The 21,284-nt window shown below is 46.9% G+C and overlaps 2 protein-coding genes across 37 annotated transcripts in view; both read right to left on the reverse strand.

Moving 5' to 3' along the window:
- The window catches only part of LOC148385753 (uncharacterized), a 226,599-nt gene that overhangs the window by 81,147 nt on the left and 124,168 nt on the right, over positions 1-21,284 (reverse strand). For 31 of the 35 annotated variants that reach the window (XR_015853117.1, XR_015853121.1, XR_015853119.1 and 28 more), the window contains 4 exons: positions 17,431-17,508; positions 15,696-15,866; positions 15,495-15,572; positions 13,760-13,930 (listed from right to left, as the gene is read on the reverse strand). Coding sequence is in view for 7 of the 35 variants with exons in the window: in XM_088356378.1 (XP_088212504.1) it covers positions 13,760-13,930; positions 15,495-15,572; positions 15,696-15,866; positions 17,431-17,508 (498 nt within the window). In the remaining 28 variants the exon portion in view is untranslated. Of the gene's footprint in view, positions 1-13,558; positions 13,637-13,759; positions 13,931-15,494; positions 15,573-15,695; positions 15,867-17,430; positions 17,509-21,284 lie in introns of all 35 variants that reach the window. The other 4 variants (XR_015853113.1, XR_015853112.1, XR_015853129.1 and 1 more) reach the window with 4 other exon arrangements.
- Positions 19,045-20,561, reverse strand: LOC148385764 (janus kinase and microtubule-interacting protein 3-like). Of its 2 annotated transcripts, XM_088401164.1 has the most exons (5): positions 20,496-20,561; positions 20,212-20,434; positions 19,922-20,155; positions 19,717-19,842; positions 19,045-19,347 (listed from the first exon to the last, which is right to left on the reverse strand). In XM_088401164.1, the coding sequence occupies exons 2-4, from the start codon at positions 20,284-20,286 to the stop codon at positions 19,726-19,728; spliced, it is 426 nt and encodes a 141-aa protein (XP_088257290.1). In that variant the 5' UTR covers positions 20,287-20,434; positions 20,496-20,561; the 3' UTR covers positions 19,045-19,347; positions 19,717-19,725. The 2 variants fall into 2 exon arrangements, with proteins under 2 accessions (XP_088257290.1, XP_088257289.1); XM_088401163.1 differs by having other exon boundaries at positions 19,045-19,842.

Below are 21,284 nucleotides of genomic sequence, written 5' to 3' on the forward strand. Positions count from 1 at the left end.
ATCTCTGGCCTCAACACGCTTGTGCGAGTCTTCCCACCTCCATCTCCAGGATGCGGAACTCAAGCAGTTCGTTTTGGTCTCGGATATCCTGGATGTGCTCTTTCAGACGCGCTTCTTCCGCCTCCATCCGCCTGACCTGAAAAGACAGTCAGACCTCATCTGCGGGGCTTCCCGACAGGTGTGACGCCAAGCGACTCCGCCCAGCGCCTTTCTTTCCGTCACCTTTTCGGCCAACTGCTGATTGCTCTGAGGCAGCAGCTGCTTCTCCTCCACCCACTTGACATTCTAGAAGAGACAAACGCGTGGACAGCTTTGGAATGTTGTGTCATTTTCATCCACAAATTCTTTGGTTGACTGGAAAATGACATTTGCTTTTCTCCGCATTTTCCCAGCCACGTTCGGGGGGGGGGGGGGGGGGGTTGGTCCAGTAATGCCAGACGGATGAGTGACTGAAGAATGTAGCTATTTTGTCTGAGAAAAAGGTGTGCTCATTGATGAGCTTACCTGTCCTTGTTGCTTCAGCGCTGACTCCAGATCTGCTACTCTGCTTTGATAGTGACCCATTTCTACCATCAGCTTTTCTCTGGTCTGAAAGGAGGAGGAGGGAGGCTCCTCCTCCTCCTTTCAGACCAGAGAACACCCGAGGCTGGGTGAGAACGGGGAGGCTGCGACCCGGCCGGGGGTTGCGGGAAGGGGCGCCACCTTGATCTCCTTCTCGGCGTCGTAGTCCCCTTTCGCTGGTCTGGGCTAGCAGAGCGTAGGCTCGTTGCAGCGCTTGATATTCTTGCGTCAGCTGGCGGTAGCGAAGCTCCGCCTCTTCATGCACACACCAATGCAACACAGCACTAGTACCAGAATCAGTCAGACCGGCGACAAAGCACCCGCGACGCAAAGACGAGTCCGATTCCAGGCTGAAGAGGAATGTTTGGTGCCAATACGCTGGCAGAAATGGCGGGCTACCTCTTCGGGTTCCGTGTCGGGGGTTCTGTCGGTGTGAAAAGACAAGGACGATCCGTCCGAGTCCACCAACACGTCTTCGTCGTAGCCGTAAAATGTTTCGATGACCTGCGGGCGCGGAAGCGAACATCTCTCTGAACAAACTGAAGCGACACCTCACGATGAATCGACGAGAGGAACGATAGCGAGAAAAAGGCCATTTCATCTTGCGCAACACCAAGCAGCCGCAAACAAACAGACTCACCTTGCAGGACCTCACGCTTTGTTCCTCCTCAGAGATTCTCGACGTCGGTATCGTAGCAGCAAATCTCTCTCCTGTCGACACAAATAATCCGCCTTTGAGATTCTTTGGATGCAAAGGGAACGAACGGCTCCGGCGCAGAAACAAACGCGACTCACAATGACATTTCTGACATGAGCTCCTGTCTCCAGAGCCTGAAAAACACGTCACCGGCGATGATTGGAGGGACGCTCGTCTTTTCCAAAAGTGACAACTACAGGGTGTGTCAGGGTTTTCCAGATTATCTTTATCGTATCATTGTGTTGCTTTGACTTTGACTGCGACCTGTAATAAATAATATTATTTATCCCTTATTTATCCCTATCGCTTATCCCTTCCTACACAAAGTCGTAAAACACCCCTTGCTATGTTTTGACTAGAGGTCAAGGGCTTCCTCTATTCAATCCACTCTTACACCCACCCTGTTTCTCTTAATTAAAATGCTCGTGCAGGAGCCGAGAGTCAGACTTCATTCGTACAACGGATGGACTCTCCACCTGCAGGTGTCCAAAAGAACTTACTTGTCTCCCGTGTGGTTCTTGCAAAATAAGTTGGAGCGAGCGCAACTCTAACAGGGTGCATTTTGCCACTAGCTGCCTACGGACAATGACGTCGCGCTCGCGGCTCATGGTTGACGGGCTGAGCAGCCGGGCAAGTCCGTCGTTTTCAGCGCACAGCGAGTGGCAAAGGCGCTGACAAAACGGGAGCTTTGAGCTGCTGAAAACGGCAAAACAAGTCTAAAGCGTGTTCAAACGCGTGCGCACAATGCTCCTGCTTGAAAGGTCGGAATTTAAGGGGCCAATTTTTTGGATGGCGGCCGCCGGCCAAGCTTTGGACGGAAAAGGTTTCCTGGCGACAGCGAGCGAGCGCGGCGCTGCCGTACGTGCACCGAGTCGCCTGCCTGAAGACCTTGGACAAGTCGTCGATGATGTGCCGCTGCTCCACAACTTGAAGGAACTCCATTTCACCGTCCTGCTGGCCGCAACCGCGGTCCAGGTCATTGAGCGAACTAGGCCTTCTCTGTGGAACACAAATGCAGTGGACTCTGTTGGCACGCCGCCGTTGTCCGCGTCGACTTACCAAGCTTGCCATCTCCTCGTTCTCCTGGGTGACAAAGCGCACTTTGTTTTCAAGGCGGCACAGCACCAGCGAGAGTTCTTCATTCTTCCTGCTCAGGCGTTTGTTTTTGTACAGGAGTGGCAGAAACTGGCTTTCTGTTTCTCTCAGTCGCTTTAGCTGCAAGCATGAAGTGCGGGATGTGAAAGACGCACAACACGCGGGCCAGAACGTATCCATTCCTTTTGCATCGGTTTGAACGGAATCGTGGCTTTGGCTCCCAATAAAAGACATCTACCAGGCAACCGACTCGCCGCGCCGCTCAACTAATAAGCAAGCGCAATGGGTGCCTCGCTGGATGGCGCGCATCAAACGTAGCGCAAACCTTCAAGCGTGCCGTCAATAAATTACCAGTTCATTGCGCTCTTCAGAAAGCAGGGCGTTTCGATCCTCCAGTTTCCTGATGACTGCGCTGAGCTCAGCGATTTTCAGATGAAACCGTCGCGTGTCCCGATCCTCCTGAGACTGAAAACGCCCCGCAACACACACACACAAGCACTCGTTCAAAGTTCAAAACTGTTTTTGTGCTACCTTCCTCCAGCAACGAACTAAGTCATGCGTACTGCAAGTGTGTGATGAGGTGGCTTACGCAATGAAGAGGATTGCTAGTAGCGGCGTTGACCCCACTTCCAGGGTAGTTTAGGCCCGCCCTTTGGGAATCCCTCAGGGCAGCGATCTGCTGCTCGGCAGCCTGAGTCTGCAGCTGAAGGCGGTGGACGTGGCCGGCCCCAGGGCTTCATCCAAAACACTAACCGCTCTGTCTTTCAGCTTGATCTCATCCGTCTGGATGTACAAACGGGGAGCGCTCAGGCAGGCGGGCAAACTCATTTGCCAGAATTGTGACAAAAACAAAGAGAGCAACCGGCCAATTTTTTTCTGGAATCGACTAGAACACCTTTGCTGTGACAAAAGCGAAGCGAGCAACCGGACATTTTCTTCTTGTGAAATAGAATAGAATAGAATGCCTTAGGTGTCATTGCACTGCAGGTATACAACGAAATTGGGAACATAGCCACGCACCGCGCATCTGATCAGTCCTACCAGTCGGCGGATCTCCCTCTCGCAGTCTCTCTTGGTTCGGCTCAGCTCCTCCCGATGCTGGTGATGAGCCGATCGGAGCTCGGCCGCTCGGGACTGCCAGGCCTGCTGGGCCGCTGCCAGGGCTTCTTCCGCGCTCCTGGTGGAGGCGACACCGCTCGGTCTCCCGACACCGCCGCGTCTCCTCCACCTCCGCCAGCAAAGCGCCCCCCCTCCTCACCTGAGCAGACATTGCGCCACACCGGGCCGTTGAGACCGCAACGGAGCGCCGCGACGCTTACTGGGGACAAGCTACACAATACGGTAGCGGCCGCATCGAAGCCCGACGTGGCGTGCGGATAGTCAGACACGGATAGAGCGGATCACCTTGTCCATGGAGCCGTCCCTCAGGCTGAGGACCAAGGCATTCAGTCGCTGGATCTCTCCATCTTTGATTTTGATCACTCTCATCAGCTCCATTTCATGCTGCCGCAGTAATGTCTCCCTGGTAATGGCTAACTCTTTCTGCTTCTCCTCATGGAGTTTGCTTTTGAGTTCCGTCATGGCGGCGGTGGCACGGTGGTGCTCCGCCCGCAGGTCCTGACTTCTCTCTCTCTCCAGACAGCTGACCTGACATGACTTAGACTTAGACAAACTTTATTGTCATCTTGTCTGCACATGGTGCATACAAAACGAAATTCCGTTGCATACGTCTTACAACAAAGTAGTGATATTGCAGTTGAATAGAAGTAACATATCCTATGAAAATATATATATATACATATATACTATATATATATATATATATATATATTAAAAATAAGTATAAAGTGCAGCAGTGATAATTATGCAATAGTGCAAGTAGGCAAAACAGTATTCAAGAGTGTGCAGAGGAATGCTAAACCATGTATTAAACTTCTATTTAAAGGGTTTATACAAGTTCAGTAAAGTTGGTAGTGCGAGATAGCGCAAGATAGAGGTCCGTAGTGTCATAAAGTACAGTTCTGTGAATGTGTGATGCAGAGTTCAGTTTAGAGCTCAACAGTTCTAGTGTTCAACAGTCTGATGACAGCAGGGAAAAAGCTGTTGCAGAACCTGGTGGACCTGCAGCGGATGCTGCAAACCTCTTCCCAGAGGGCAGCAGGGAGAACAGTCCATGGTGGGGGTGTGATGGGTCATTGATGATGTTACGGGCACGGGACATGCAGCGCTGAGATGAAATGTCCTGAATGGAGGGAAGAGGAGCCCCTATGATCCTCTCTGCTGTCCTCACCACTCTCCTCACGTTCTTCCAATCGGAGGCGGTGCAGCCTCCACACCACACAGAGAGACAGCTTGTCAGAATGCTCTCTATGGTGCTCCTGTAGAACGTCCTCATGATGGGTGGGGGCAGGTGGGCTCTCCTCATCCTCCGCAGGAAGTACAAGCGCTTCTGTGCCCTCTTGACCAGTGCCGTAGTGTTCATAGTCCAGGTGAGGTCTTCTGTGATGTGGACCCCCAGGAATTTGGTGGTGCTGACCACCTCCACAGCTGAGCTGTTGATGATCAGTGGAGCGTGGTGAGGCTGTTTTTTCCTGAAGTCGACGATGATCTCCTTCATCTTCTCCTCATTCAGGATCAGGCTGTTTTCTCTGCACCAGCCCACCAGCTGCTCCACCTCCTCTCTGTAGTCCAGGTCGTTGTTGTCTCTGATGAGCCCCACCACCGTTGTGTCGTCTGCTGACTTCACGATGTGATTGGTGGTGAACCTGAGGACGCAGTCGTGTGTCATCAGGGTGCACAGCAGGGGGCTCAGGACGCAGCCCTGAAGGGAGCCTGTGCTGAGGGTGATGACATCAGAGGTGTTCTGTCCGACCCGGACTGACTGAGGTCTGTTGGTGAGGAAGTCTAGCAGCCAGTTGCGAAGGGGGGTGTTGAAGCCCAGGTGTTCCAATTTTCCTACCAGATGCTGTGGGATGATGGTGTTAAACGCTGAGCTGAAGTCCAGGAACAGCCTCCGCACATGGGTGTTCTTCTCCTCCAGGTGAGCCAGGCTCAGGTGAAGAACGGAGGAGATGGCGTCCTGAGTGGAGCGGTTTTGCCGGTCGGCAAACTGGAACGGGTCAAATAATAGGGGGAGTCTGGAAACGATGTGACCTTTAAGCAGCCTTTCGAAGCACTTCATCATAACCGGAGTCAGTGCAACAGGCCGATAATCATTAAATGAGGTGATTTGAGGTTTCTTCGGCACCGGAATGATGGAGGCAGTCTTAAAGCACGCCGGCACTGTGGCTTGGCCCAGCGAGGTGTTAAAAATGTCTGTGATGACCCCAGCCAGATGACTTGCACATTCCCTGAACACACGCCCAGGAATGTTGTCGGGGCCAGGGGCCTTACAGGGGTTGACTCTCCTCAGGGTCTTCAACACATCGGCGGAGTCAAGGCAGAGTACCTCCTCTTCCTGATGGGGGACAGTTTTAACTGCTGGAGTGCCGTTTAGTGCCTCGAACCTCCCAAAGAAGTTATTTAGACCATTTAGAAAGTCAGCATCAACTACACCCACCGGGGGGGGGGAGGGTGAGTTGTAGTCTGTAATCGCCCGTATGCCTTGCCACATACTCCTGATGTTTTTGACGTCGTGGAAACGATCCTGAAATTTTCGACTGCGGTCTCGCTTCGCTATCCTGATGGCACGGTTCAAGTTGGCTCTCGCTGTCCTCAGTGTCTCCTTGTCGCCAGACTTGAAGGCAGAGTTCCGCGCTCGTAGCGTTTGACGTACCTCCTCAGTCATCCAGGGTCGTTGGTTGCCCCGGGTGATGATATTCTTAGTGGTGCTGACGTCCTCGGTGCATTTGTTGATGTAGGCTGACACAGTCATGGCACACGCATGTCTAATCTACATCGGGAAAACTGGGAGGGAGGGAGGCAGGCAGGGAGGCAGGCAGGGAGGCAGGCAGGGAGGCAGGCAGTGTCTGTCTGTTGAGGTTTTCACCTTGTTCTTCTCCTGCTGAAGTTCTAACTGGACGTCCATCAGTTTGGTTCTCAGCTCGTCATTGGCGGCCTGAAGGGCGTCCGTTCGCTCCGCCTTGGCCCGCCCTGCCGGAGCTCGTTTGGACATCTCTTACTCGAGTCTCGCCCGGTCGTCAGTCAGAGATCACAACATTTGTACCTGGAGAGCACAAACGCAGCGCTGTTTTCCACTGGCTTCGAACTCAACTTCAATCGGTACCGTAACTTACAACATCATAAACATAGAACTAGCTTGACTTATTCATTGAATAAATGCATTTGGTTCTTCAAAACTGCATCACGCAACATAGCGTGACCGAGACGGCCGTTATCCACCTGCGTGAAGTTATTTGGTGAAATGAATGAGATGTTTAAGACACCATCGTTCTGTCTCTATGTAGATGAAGGTAAATAATCGATTGCTGAAGGTCCAAAGGTGTTGTGATAAACAAATAAACATATTAGTGATTAGTGACATATTTGTGATAAACATATTAGGCAGGATAATCACATATGTTAACGTGACTGCCCACACTGTATTTATTTATGGTTATTTGTTAAATCGAGTACTGTTAGACATGAAATAGGAAGTGTTTAACATAAATGGAAGACGAAAGGGGTACTCACCATTGTAGCTCCTGCTGGTCAATGATACGAGCCTCTTCTTGCAGTGGAAAACATACAGCCAACAAACACCGTGGAACCTAAAGGAATGAAATTAAACATTAACATTTAGCCTCAACCAACATTCACAGATACAACGCAACGCAAACTACACAAACGTAAATCTTTTGTAAACGTAAACACAATGAGTTGTACTTACCGTGTACGCTCTAGACGGTCCACTTGCAAGCGGAAAATAAAGATATTTCTGTTGATAATCGTCGTGTTTGTATCCGGTGTCTCGCTCAAGGCCATTGCGCCCACAGATTTGAATTTTGGCGAGAGTTCAGCCTATTGACGTCATTTCCGCGGTGTAATACCCGCATATCTGAAACGGCAAAGTTAAGAGTAGAGTTAAATAAAGCTTTTAGTCAACGCAATAATTTACAACCGTTGACCAGTCGAAATAATCGTCGAAATTTGGCGTCTGTGGCTGGAAGCAGACGCCGAGTTCGACATTCCTCCCAAACGCCACACTCCCTCGCTTTTCAGGGCTAAAAAAAAACAGTTGTAATTACCTTGTACGCTCTAGACGGTCAAGTTGCAAGCTGAAAACAAAAATATTTGCCTTGTTAGTCATCGTGTTACTAACAGCTGTGTCTTGTTTGCCAGAACTGCCGCTTTCCTACTTCCTGTTGCAAGCCACGCCCACGGATTATAATTTTGCCGTGAGTTCCGCCTATTGACGTCATGTCCGCGTCACATGACTGCGACGTAATATTATCTAAAACTGTTTGTGCGGTATTGTGTTGTTCTGTGCGGTATTGTGTTATTCTGTGCGGCGTCGTGTTGTTCTGTGCGGCGTCGTGTTGTTCAGTGCGACGTCGTGTTGTTCAGTGCGGCATGGTGTTGTTCAGTGCGGCATGGTGTTGTTCAGTGCGGCATGGTGTTGTTCAGTGCGGCATAATGTTGTTCAGTGCGGCATAATGTTGTTCAGTGCGGCATGGTGTTGTTCAGTGCGGCATGGTGTTGTTCAGTGCGGCATGGTGTTGTTCAGTGCGGCATAATGTTGTTCAGTGCGCCATAATGTTGTTCAGTGCGGCATGGTGTTGTTCAGTGCGGGATGGTGTTGTTCAGTGCAGGATGGTGTTGTTCAGTGCGGCATGGTGTTGTTCAGTGCGGCATGGTGTTGTTCAGTGCGGAATGGTGTTGTTCAGTGCGGCATGGTGTTGTTCAGTCCGGGATGGTGTTGTTCAATGCGGGATCGTGTTGTTCAGTGCGGGGTGGTGTTGTTCAGTGCGGGATGGTGTTGTTCAGTGCGGCATGGTGTTGTTCAATGCGGCATGGTGTTGTTCAGTGCGGGATGGTGTTGTTCATTGCGGCATGGTGTTGTTCAGTGCGGCATGGTGTTGTTCAGTGCGGCATGGTGTTGTTCAGTGCGGCATGGTGTTGTTCAGTGCGGCATAATGTTGTTCAGTGCGGCATGGTGTTGTTCAGTGTGGAAAGGTGTTGTTCAGTGCAGGATGGTGTTGTTCAGTGCGGCATGGTGTTGTTCAATGCAGGATCGTGTTGTTCAGTGCAGCATAATGTTGTTCAGTGCAGCATGGTGTTGTTCAGTGCGGCATGGTGTTGTTCAATGCGGCATGGTGTTGTTCACTGCGGGATGGTGTTGTTCAATGCGGGATCGTGTTGTTCAGTGCGGCATAATGTTGTTCAGTGCAGCATGGTGTTGTTCAGTGCGGCATGGTGTTGTTCAGTGCGACATAATGTTGTTTAGTGCGGCATAATGTTGTTCAGTGCGGCATAATGTTGTTCAGTGCGGCATGGTGTTGTTCAGTGCGGCATGGTGTTGTTCAGTGCGGCATGGTGTTGTTCAGTGCAGGATGGTGTTGTTCAGTGCGGCATGGTGTTGTTCAATGCGGCATGGTGTTGTTCAGTGCGGGATGGTGTTGTTCAGTGCAGGATGGTGTTGTTCAGTGCGGCATGGTGTTGTTCAGTGCGGCATGGTGTTGTTCAGTGCGGAATGGTGTTGTTCAGTGCGGCATGGTGTTGTTCAGTCCGGGATGGTGTTGTTCAATGCGGGATCGTGTTGTTCAGTGCGGGGTGGTGTTGTTCAGTGCGGGATGGTGTTGTTCAGTGCGGCATGGTGTTGTTCAATGCGGCATGGTGTTGTTCAGTGCGGGATGGTGTTGTTCATTGCGGCATGGTGTTGTTCAGTGCGGCATGGTGTTGTTCAGTGCGGCATGGTGTTGTTCAGTGCGGCATGGTGTTGTTCAGTGCGGCATAATGTTGTTCAGTGCGGCATGGTGTTGTTCAGTGTGGAAAGGTGTTGTTCAATGCAGGATCGTGTTGTTCAGTGCAGCATAATGTTGTTCAGTGCAGCATGGTGTTGTTCAGTGCGGCATGGTGTTGTTCAATGCGGCATGGTGTTGTTCACTGCGGGATGGTGTTGTTCAATGCGGGATCGTGTTGTTCAGTGCGGCATAATGTTGTTCAGTGCAGCATGGTGTTGTTCAGTGCGGCATGGTGTTGTTCAGTGCGACATAATGTTGTTTAGTGCGGCATAATGTTGTTCAGTGCGGCATAATGTTGTTCAGTGCGGCATGGTGTTGTTAAGTGCGGCATGGTGTTGTTCAGTGCGGCATGGTGTTGTTCAGTGCAGGATGGTGTTGTTCAGTGCGGCATGGTGTTGTTCAATGCGGCATGGTGTTGTTCAGTGCGGGATGGTGTTGTTCAGTGCAGGATGGTGTTGTTCAGTGCGGCATGGTGTTGTTCAGTGCGGAATGGTGTTGTTCAGTGCGGCATGGTGTTGTTCAGTGCGGCATGGTGTTGTTCAGTGCAGGATGGTGTTGTTCAATGCGGGATCGTGTTGTTCAGTGCGGCATGGTGTTGTTCAGTGCGGCATGGTGTTGTTCAGTGCGGCATAATGTTGTTCAGTGCGGCATGGTGTTGTTCAGTGCGGCATGGTGTTGTTCAGTGCGGCATAATGTTGTTCAGTGCGGCATGGTGTTGTTCAGTGCGGCATGGTGTTGTTCAGTGCGGCATGGTGTTGTTCAGTGCGGCATGGTGTTGTTCAGTGCGGCATAATGTTGTCCAGTGCGCCATAATGTTGTTCAGTGCGGCATGGTGTTGTTTAGTGCGGGATGGTGTTGTTCAGTGCAGGATGGTGTTGTTCAGTGCGGCATGGTGTTGTTCAATGCGGCATGGTGTTGTTCAGTGCGGGATGGTGTTGTTCAGTGCGGCATGGTGTTGTTCAGTGCGGCATAATGTTGTTCAGTGCGGCATGGTGTTGTTCAGTGCGGCATGGTGTTGTTCAGTGCGGCATGGTGTTGTTCAGTGCGGCATGGTGTTGTTCAGTGCGGCATGGTGTTGTTCAGTGCGGCATGGTGTTGTTCAGTGCGGGATGGTGTTCAATGCGGGATCGTGTTGTTCAGTGCGGGGTGGTGTTGTTCAGTGCAGGATGGTGTTGTTCAGTGCAGGATGGTGTTGTTCAGTGCGGCATGGTGTTGTTCAATGCAGGATCGTGTTGTTCAGTGCAGCATAATGTTGTTCAGTGCAGCATGGTGTTGTTCAGTGCGGCATGGTGTTGTTCAGTGCGGCATGGTGTTGTTCAGTGCGGCGTAATGTTGTTCAGTGCGGCATGGTGTTGTTCAGTGCGGAATGGTGTTGTTCAGTGCGGCATGGTGTTGTTCAGTGCAGGATGGTGTTGTTCAGTGCGGCATGGTGTTGCTCAGTGCGGCATGGTGTTGTTCAGTGCGGGATGGTGTTGTTCATTGCGGCATGGTGTTGTTCAGTGCGGCATGGTGTTGTTCAGTGCGGCATGGTGTTGTTCAGTGCGGCATAATGTTGTTCAGTGCGCCATAATGTTGTTCAGTGCGGCATGGTGTTGTTCAGTGCGGGATGGTGTTGTTCAGTGCAGGATGGTGTTGTTCAGTGCGGCATGGTGTTGTTCAGTGCGGCATAATGTTGTTCAGTGCGGCATAATGTTGTTCAGTGCGGCATAATGTTGTTCAGTGCGGGATGGTGTTGTTCATTGCGGCATGGTGTTTTTCAGTGCGGCATGGTGTTGTTCAGTGCGGCATGGTGTTGTTCAGTGCGGGATGGTGTTGTTCAGTGCAGGATGGTGTTGTTCAGTGCGGCATGGTGTTGTTCAGTGCGGCATGGTGTTGTTCATTTCGGCATAATGTTGTTCAGTGCGGCATAATGTTGTTTAGTGCGGCATGGTGTTGTTCAGTGCGGGATGGTGTTGTTCAGTGCGTTATAATGTTGTTCAGTGCGGCATGGTGTTGTTCAGTGCGGCATGGTGTTGTTCAGTGCGGCATGGTGTTGTTCAGTGCGGCATAATGTTGTTCAGTGCGGCATAATGTTGTTCAGTGCGGCATGGTGTTGTTCAGTGCGGGATGGTGTTGTTCAGTGCGGGATGGTGTTGTTCAGTGCGGCATGGTGTTCAATGCGGAATGGTGTTGTTCAGTGCAGGATGGTGTTGTTCAGTGCGGCATGGTGTTGTTCAGTGCGGCATAATGTTGTTCAGTGCGGCATGGTGTTGTTCAGTGCGGCATGGTGTTGTTCAGTGCGGCATGGTGTTGTTTAGTGTGGCATAATGTTGTTCAGTGCGGCATGGTGTTGTTCAGTGCGGCATGGTGTTGTTCAGTGCGGCATAATGTTCAGTGCGGCATAATGTTGTTCAGTGCGGCATGGTGTTGTTCAGTGCGGGATGGTGTTGTTCAGTGCAGGATGGTGTTGTTCAGTGCGGCATGGTGTTCAGTGCGGGATGGTGTCTTTCAGTGCGGCATGGTGTCGTTCAGTGCGGCATGGTGTCTTTCAGTGCGGCATGGTGTCGTTCAGTGAGGCATGGTGTTGTTCAGTGCGGCATGGTGTTGTTTAGTGCGGCATGGTGTTGTTCAGTGCGGGATGGTGTTGTTCAGTGTGGCATGGTGTTCAGTGCGGCATGGTGTTGTTCAGTGCGGTATCGTGTTGTTCAGTGCGGTATCGTGTTTCTCAGTGCGGTATCGTGTTGTTCAGTGCAGTATCGTTGTGTTGTTCGTATTGTGTTTAACACTTAGCCTCTAACACTTAGCCTCTAACACTTAGCCTCTAGCATCTAGAAGGTAAATAAATAGGAAGGAAGGACTCACCGGTGACGTCTTCGCCCACGTCCAAGCGTTGTACTTTGTATTTTCATCCTTCTGACAGTGGAAAACATAGCCAACAAACACCGTGGAACCTAAACGAATGAAAGAAAACTATCATTTGGCCACAACCAACATTCACAGATACAACACAATGTGACGTGCGGGGTTGAGGTTAAAGGTTGAGTGAAGGGCCCTCGTTTTAAACTACTTTTTTGAAAAGGATTGGGAACAAGTAAGACGTATTTAATTTATTTAATGGGAAGTAGTAAGAGCTATTGAATTTAATCTATGTATTATATTCTATTGTATTGTATTCTGTTGTATTCTTTTGGATTGTATTCACACTAACCCCACTAAAACTTCAGCCCACAAAAACTCGCCTCTGGCGCCTAGCCTCTGGCACTTAGCCTCTAACACTTAGCCTTTAACACTTAGCCTTTAACACTTAGCCTTTAACACTTAGCCTAGAAGGTGAATAAATAGGGTTAAAGGTTGAGTGAAGGGACCTCGTTTTAAACTACTTTTTTGTAAAGGAGTGGGAACAAGTAAGACGAGGACTTATTTAGTTTATTTAATCTATTTTTGTTCCCTGGCAAAATTGGATTTGCTGAAATTGTATTTTGCCAAATCTTGCCTTGAGACCTGATAGGAAGTATTAAACGCTTAGTTAAATCAATACAAGTTGGTAATAAGAGCGAGTAATGTTGGTTGAACCGATGAATGAAGGTTGAAAGCAATTTAAATTATGACTTTGTATAAATACTAGATATTAACAGAACATCTACTGCGCGAAATGGGCAGAGTTTACTTGTTTGAGAAGGAGTGGCTTATTCAAAACTAAGATTTATGTAATCTGTTTGTTCCCAGGCAAAATTGGATGTGATGCAATTCCAAATTTCACCACATGATGGTGCCCAATTTTGACTTCATAGGACATATTAAACACTTAGCTTGTTATTATGTTCAAGGTAATCAGATTTGTTTATCATTCTAATGGCCTCTTCAAAACTATTCTGGATTACTACTTTGGATCTATTCTACATTACTTGGCAACAACATACTCTGTAACAGATTAGGCAGTATAATCATATCTGTTAACTTGAGAGTGCCCACACTCAATCTACTTATCGTGATGTGTTAAATCAATTACTGTTAGACATTATTTGTCTGATAATCTACCAAATCTTTGAATTGAAGAATTTGTGATTTAATTAATAGCTTGTTGTTATGTTAAGGGTAATCAGACTTGTATATAATTCTAATGGCCTTCTTTTGAAAACTATTCTGAATTACAACTTTGGATCTTATATTACTTTGCAACAATCTACTCCGTGACAGATTAGGCAGTATAATCACATATGTTAACTTCAGTGCCCACACTGTATTTATTTATGGTTATTTGTTAAATCAAGTACTGTTAGACATGAAATAGGAAGTGTTTAACATAAATGTTATGGCTACTCACCATTGTAGCTCGCTCCTGGTCAATGATACGAGCCTCTTCTTGCAGTGGAAAACTTGCAGCCAACAAACACCGTGGAACCTAAAGGAATGAAATTAAACATTAACATTTCGCCTCGACCAATTTTCACACGTACAACGCAACGCGGCTACACTTCTGCTATTACAAACGTAAATCTCCTTAAACACAATGAGTGTTACTTACCGTGTACGCTCTAGACGGTCCAGTTGCAAGCAGAAAATAAAGATATTTCTGTTGATAATCGTCGCTGCTCAGTGGCTCATGGCCATCGCGCCAACAGATTTGAATTTTGGCGGAGGTTCGGGCAATTACGTCATATCCACGGCACATGACTGCGACGTAATACCCGCTTATCTGAAACGGCAGTTAAAAGTAGAGTTACATCAAGTTTTCTTGGAACCTAAACGAATGAAAGAAAACTATCATTTGGCCACAACCAACATTCACAGATACAACACAACGTGCGGGGTTGGGGTTAAAGATTGAGTGAAGGGCCCTCGTTTTAAACTACTGTTTTGAAAAGGAGTGGGAACAAGTAAGACGTATTTAATTTATTTAATGGGAAGTAGTAAGACTTATTAAATTTATTTAATCTACTTTTCTTCCCAGGCAAAATTTGATGTGCTGCAATTCCAAATTTCCAAAGTGAATGAAGGAATGAAGTCCTTTAAATTATGATTTTGTATAAATACTAGGCATTAACACAAAATCGACGGCACAAAATGGGCAGACTTTACTTGTTTGAAAAGGACTGGTTACAAGACAGACTTTTTTAATTTATTTAATGGGAAGAAGACTTATTTAGTTTAATTGATCTATTTTTGTTCCCTGCCAAAATTCGATTTGCTGCAATTCCAAATTTCCAAAGTGAATGAAGGAAAGAAGTCGTTTAAATTATGATTTTGTTTAAATACTAGGCATAGACACAAAATCTACGGCACAAAATGGGCAGACTTTACTTGTTTGAAGAGGACTGGTTACAAGACAGACTTTTCTGATTTATTTAATGGGAAGAGGACTTATTTAGTTTATTTAATCTATTTTTGTTCCCTGGCAAAATTGGATTTGCTGAAATTGTATTTTGCCAAATCTCGATTTGAGACCTGATAGGAAGTATTAAACGCTTAGTTAAATCAATACAAGTTGGTAATAAGAGCGAGTAATGTTGGTTGAACCGATGAATGAAGGTTGAAAGCAATTTAAATTATGACTTTGTATAAATACTAGATATTAACAGAACATCTACTGCGCAAAATGGGCAGAGTTTACTTGTTTGAGAAGGAGTGGCTTATTCAAAACTAAGATTTATGTAATCTGTTTGTTCCCAGGCAAAATTGGATGTGATGCAATTCCAAATTTCACCACATGATGGTGCCCAATTTTGACTTCATAGGACATATTAAACACTTAGCTTGTTATTATGTTCAAGGTAATCAGATTTGTTTATCATTCTAATGGCCTCTTCAAAACTATTCTGGATTACTACTTTGGATCTATTCTACATTACTTGGCAACAACATACTCTGTAACAGATTAGGCAGTATAATCACATATGTTAACTTGAGAGTGCCCACACTCAATCTACTTATCGTGATGTGTTAAATCAATTACTGTTAGACATTATTTGTCTGATAATCTACCAAATCTTTGAATTGAAGAATTTGTGATTTAATTAATAGCTTGTTCAGGGTAATCAGACTTGTATATAATTCTAATGGCCTTCTTTTGAAAACTATTCTGAATTACAACTTTGGATCTTATATTACTTTGCAACAATCTACTCCGTGACAGATTAGGCAGTATAATCACATATGTTAACTTCAGTGCCCACACTGTATTTATTTATGGTTATTTGTTAAATCAAGTACTGTTAGACATGAAATAGGAAGTGTTTAACATAAATGTTATGGCTACTCACCATTGTAGCTCGCTCCTGGTCAATGATACGAGCCTCTTCTTGCAGTGGAAAACTTGCAGCCAACAAACACCGTGGAACCTAAAGGAATGAAATTAAACATTAACATTTCGCCTCGACCAATTTTCACACGTACAACGCAACGCGGCTACACTTCTGCTATTACAAACGTAAATCTCCTTAAACACAATGAGTGTTACTTACCGTGTACGCTCTAGACGGTCCAGTTGCAAGCAGAAAATAAAGATATTTCTGTTGATAATCGTCGCTGCTCAGTGGCTCACGGCCATCGCGCCAACAGATTTGAATTTTGGCGGAGGTTCGGGCAATTACGTCATATCCGCGGCATTTGACTGCGACGTAATACCCGCTTATCTGAAACGGCAGTTAAAAGTAGAGTTACATCAAGTTTTCTTGGAACCTAAACGAATGAAAGAAAACTATCATTTGGCCACAACCAACATTCACAGATACAACACAACGTGCGGGGTTGAGGTTAAAGATTGAGTGAAGGGCCCTCGTTTTAAACTACTGTTTTGAAAAGGAGTGGGAACAAGTAAGACGTATTTAATTTATTTAATGGGAAGTAGTAAGACTTATTAAATTTATTTAATCTACTTTTCTTCCCAGGCAAAATTTGATGTGCTGCAATTCCAAATTTCCAAAGTGAATGAAGGAATGAAGTCCTTTAAATTATGATTTTGTATAAATACTAGGCATTAACACAAAATCGACGGCACAAAATGGGCAGACTTTACTTGTTTGAAAAGGACTGGTTACAAGACAGACTTTTTTAATTTATTTAATGGGAAGAAGACTTATTTAGTTTAATTGATCTATTTTTGTTCCCTGCCAAAATTCGATTTGCTGCAATTCCAAATTTCCAAAGTGAATGAAGGAAAGAAGTCGTTTAAATTATGATTTTGTTTAAATACTAGGCATAGACACAAAATCTACGGCACAAAATGGGCAGACTTTACTTGTTTGAAGAGGACTGGTTACAAGACAGACTTTTCTGATTTATTTAATGGGAAGAGGACTTATTTAGTTTATTTAATCTATTTTTGTTCCCTGGCAAAATTGGATTTGCTGAAATTGTATTTTGCCAAATCTCGATTTGAGACCTGATAGGAAGTATTAAACGCTTAGTTAAATCAATACAAGTTGGTAATAAGAGCGAGTAATGTTGGTTGAACCGATGAATGAAGGTTGAAAGCAATTTAAATTATGACTTTGTATAAATACTAGATATTAACAGAACATCTACTGCGCAAAATGGGCAGAGTTTACTTGTTTGAGAAGGAGTGGCTTATTCAAAACTAAGATTTATGTAATCTGTTTGTTCCCAGGCAAAATTGGATGTGATGCAATTCCAAATTTCACCACATGATGGTGCCCAATTTTGACTTCATAGGACATATTAAACACTTAGCTTGTTATTATGTTCAAGGTAATCAGATTTGTTTATCATTCTAATGGCCTCTTCAAAACTATTCTGGATTACTACTTTGGATCTATTCTACATTACTTGGCAACAACATACTCTGTAACAGATTAGGCAGTATAATCACATATGTTAACTTGAGAGTGCCCACACTCAATCTACTTATCGTGATGTGTTAAATCAATTACTGTTAGACATTATTTGTCTGATAATCTACCAAATCTTTGAATTGAAGAATTTGTGATTTAATTAATAGCTTGTTCGGGGTAATCAGACTTGTATATAATTCTAATGGCCTTCTTTTGAAAACTATTCTGAATTACAACTTTGGATCTTATATTACTTTGCAACAATCTACTCGGTGACAGATTAGGCAGTATAATCACATATGTTAACTTCAGTGCCCACACTGTATTTATTTATGGTTATTTGTTAAATCAAGTACTGTTAGACATGAAATAGGAAGTGTTTAACATAAATGTTATGGCTACTCACCATTGTAGCTCGCTCCTGGTCAATGATATGAGCCTCTTCTTGCAGTGGAAAACTTGCAGCCAACAAACACCGTGGAACCTAAAGGAATGAAATTAAACATTAACATTTCGCCCGGACCAACATTCACACGTACAACGCAACGCGGCTACACTTCTGCTATTACAAACGTAAATCTCCTTAAACACAACGAGTGTTACTTACCGTGTACGCTCTAGGCAAAATTGGATGTGATGCAATTCCAAATCTATCTGAAACGGCAGTTAAAAGTAGAGTTACATCAAGTTTTCTTTTTTAATCAACACAATCATTTACAACCGTTGACCAGAAAGAATCGTCGAAATTCGACGTCCCCCACAAACGCCACGCTCACTCGCTTTTCAGGGCAACAAAAGTACTTCTTTTTAAAAACGATGAGTTGTACTTACCGTGTACGCTCTGGACGGTCCAGTTGCAAGCAGAAAATAAAAATATTTCTCTTGTTAGTCGTATGTTACCATCCGCTGTGTCTTTGTCAACATCGCCGCCATTTTCCTACTTCCTGCTGCGAGCCACGCCCACGGATTTAAATTTGGGCGGAAGCTCTTTCCATTGGCGTCGTTTTCGCGTATAGCAAATCCGATTGGTTGGGAAGGGGGCACGGTTATGCAGCCGAGGAGTCCTGTGATCGGTGGGATGTAAAGTAGGCGTCGACGTCACGTCCGCGTCACGTGACCACGACGTGGCAGACGTCAAATAGCAACCGCTGTTTTGTTTAGTAGACTTACAGTTGTTATGCATTGACATAATGGCGCACACACCAAATAGATTTAAATAAATTAAATAATTCTTCTGCCCACTCTCTTTTAAACAAGTTAACTCTCCCCGCGGATTTGAATTCCGGCGAAAGTTACGCCCATCGACGTCACGTATGTCACGTGACCACGACGTGGCAGATGTCATATAGCAACCGCTGTTTTGTTTAGTAGATTTACAGTTGTTATGCATTGGCATAATGGTGTGCACTCAAAATAGATTTAAATAAATTAAATATTTCTTCTGCCTACTCCCTTTTAAACAAGTTAACTCTGCCCACGTCCATTGACGTCTTGTCTGCGTCACGTGACCACGACGTAGCGACGTCATATAGTAACCGCTGTTTTGACCAGTAGACTTAGTTATTATGCGTTGACATAATGGCGCACTGGTTAGCATGGCCACCTCTTAAGCATGATGATGCGGGTTCGACGCCTGATCAATGTTAGCATGGAGTGAGCTGAAGTGCATGGCGCTGAAGATTTGAATCTTTGAAATGCGCTGAGGTCTGACATATCAGGCAGAATGGTTTGCCATCACGTTCAACAAAAAATAGAAACTTTCCCACTCTGATTAAAACGTCCTGTGTTCATCTACGTATTTTCGTTTTGCTGTGCATCTTTTCCCTGCCATTTCGAGAGCCCAATTGACACTCATAGTTTAAAGAAATGTGTTTGCCCATCCTACTTTGTGGAATTTCACCACATGCGCTTTTGACCAAAATACCAAATTGAACTCAAGTGAAGCCAACACGCACAACCCCCCCCCCCCACACACACACACACACAAATGTTGATATGAACATAAAAGAGCCGCATGCGGTTCGGGAGTTGCGGCTTGGCCAAACCTGTACTATACAACTTTATTTGTATAAAATTTTCACAACAGCTGTCACACAAACAAAGCGGGAAAAACCGAAGACGTGCGTGTTCCGCCCACGCTGGATTTATTTGCACCTTTGAAAAGACACCGTATTGCCGCAGATGTGGCAAAGAGTACTTTTGGGCATCTGAGACGGAAGGATGTCCAAAGCATCACGTCACCTGCTCTGGTAGGCATGGTGGTGGGACGTTGAGGTCAACCGCTTTGGGGTTGGCTGACTCTTTGATCGCAGGATGCCACACACTTGAAGACAGAAGCAGAAAAGCAGAGCTAAATGCAAAATGTACTCACCGGTGACTCCAATTTTTTTCCCCCCTGAAGAAACAGCTGGACGGGTGGCCCCGGCTGGCCAGTGGGACTCTTGTTATTCTGACCCTTTTTAGTGCGCGTTTGGGGCAACAACCGTTTTTTGTGGCGCTCTCTTCTGGTTCAAAAGTGCCCTGCATGTGAATTTGCTTTTCCTGCCTTCTGATTGGATGAGCGCCGGTGTGACGCGGTGCCTCTGTCACCGTGGCGGGGGGTATACGTTGGCATCGGAGCGTCTGCCAACGTCTGAGACCGGCTGGCAGTGTATCGGAGGTGTCGAGTGCGGTGCCGCTGGAGCTCACTCACCAGCTGGTGTTAGGGCCACAGAATGAAGGCCAAGGAGAAGAATAGAAAGAGAAACAGAAACTTCTCCTCCAATTGTTTGATTTGTCTCTTCTGAGCTTCGATGAATTCTTTCAGCTCTTTGTTCCTCTAGGACGGACAAATGGAAAGTGGCATTCAAAAGCCAGTAAGCGTGCAAGTAAGTGCCGGGCTGGCTTTGGGCCCTTACCTGTTGCGCGCTGTGCAGCAGATCCATTCTCTCTTGGAGGATGCAAGCGTCGCGCTCCCTCAACTCGCACATCAGGGCTCGCTTCCATTGGTCCACGGCGCTCCTAAGCTCTTCTCTCTGATCCGCCGTCAGCACGTCATTCACGCCAGCGTGGCTGGCTTTTTCGCCGTCCGTGGCGGGGCAGTCCCGCTGCGGTAGCGCCTCGTACAACATGGCCTCCAGCTCCAGGATCCTCTGGGCCGCAATCCTCGTCCATCAGTGGTCCGGCGGGAGATTTGAGGGCGGCTTACCTTATGAGCCTGGTCCATGGAACACTTCCTGAAGTCCAACTCTTCATGCAGGTAGCCCTTCTGCTTGCAGAACATATCCTAGCACAGCTCAAGGTCAGAATTGTTGGGGCACATTGCCGGAGTTCCCCTTGGCTGATGTCGCGTGTCTGTCTACCTTCTCACTTTCAATGTCCAACATCTTCTGTTGAAGTGCTGACTTGGTCACTTTGATGTATTCTAACCACTGAGGAAAGGCTGCTGTCACATAAGCAGAATGCGAGAGCGTGCGTGGACGTGCGCGTTACCTTCTCGGCTAGGGTGAGAAGGGTCCTGGCGTGAATCACGACCACCTGCTCCTCGTTGGTGAGATTCTGCAAGAGCCCAAAGGCACAGCGTCAACAAGCTTCTTTCAGCGCAAAGCCTTCCAAAAGTCACATTTGAGCCGCCGAGTCTCGTGGAGTGCGAACATAAGGAGTTCGACATACACTTACGGCGTTATAGCCCAGGATGTCCAGCTTCTTCATCAGATCACTGATGACGATGTCCGGGGGAAAGGCGCAAGGAGCAATGTAAGGTGTTCTGGGACCTCGGGTTAAGGTTAGGGTTGCGAGGGACGCCTTACGTACGCTCACGCCCTCGGCCTCGCAGTAGATCTGCAAAGGGCTGAGGCCGTCTGGGAAACGGACTTGCAGAAACTTCAAGACGGGGGAGCGCCACTCCCTCTCCTGAAAGGCAGAGGCATGCATCCGTCCGTCCGTCCGTCCGTCCGTCCGTCACATCTCTGGCCTCAACACGCTTGTGCGAGTCTTCCCACCTCCATCTCCAGGATGCGGAACTCAAGCAGTTCGTTTTGGTCTCGGATATCCTGGATGTGCTCTTTCAGACGCGCTTCTTCCGCCTCCATCCGCCTGACCTGAAAAGACAGTCAGACCTCATCTGCGGGGCTTCCCGACAGGTGTGACGCCAAGCGACTCCGCCCAGCGCCTTTCTTTCCGTCACCTTTTCGGCCAACTGCTGATTGCTCTGAGGCAGCAGCTGCTTCTCCTCCACCCACTTGACATTCTAGAAGAGACAAACGCGTGGACAGCTTTGGA

This window comes from Syngnathus floridae, chromosome 16 (assembly GCF_059516105.1).
Source record: "Syngnathus floridae isolate MCC-2025c chromosome 16, RoL_Sflo_1.0, whole genome shotgun sequence".
Classification (NCBI taxonomy): domain Eukaryota; kingdom Metazoa; phylum Chordata; class Actinopteri; order Syngnathiformes; family Syngnathidae; genus Syngnathus; species Syngnathus floridae.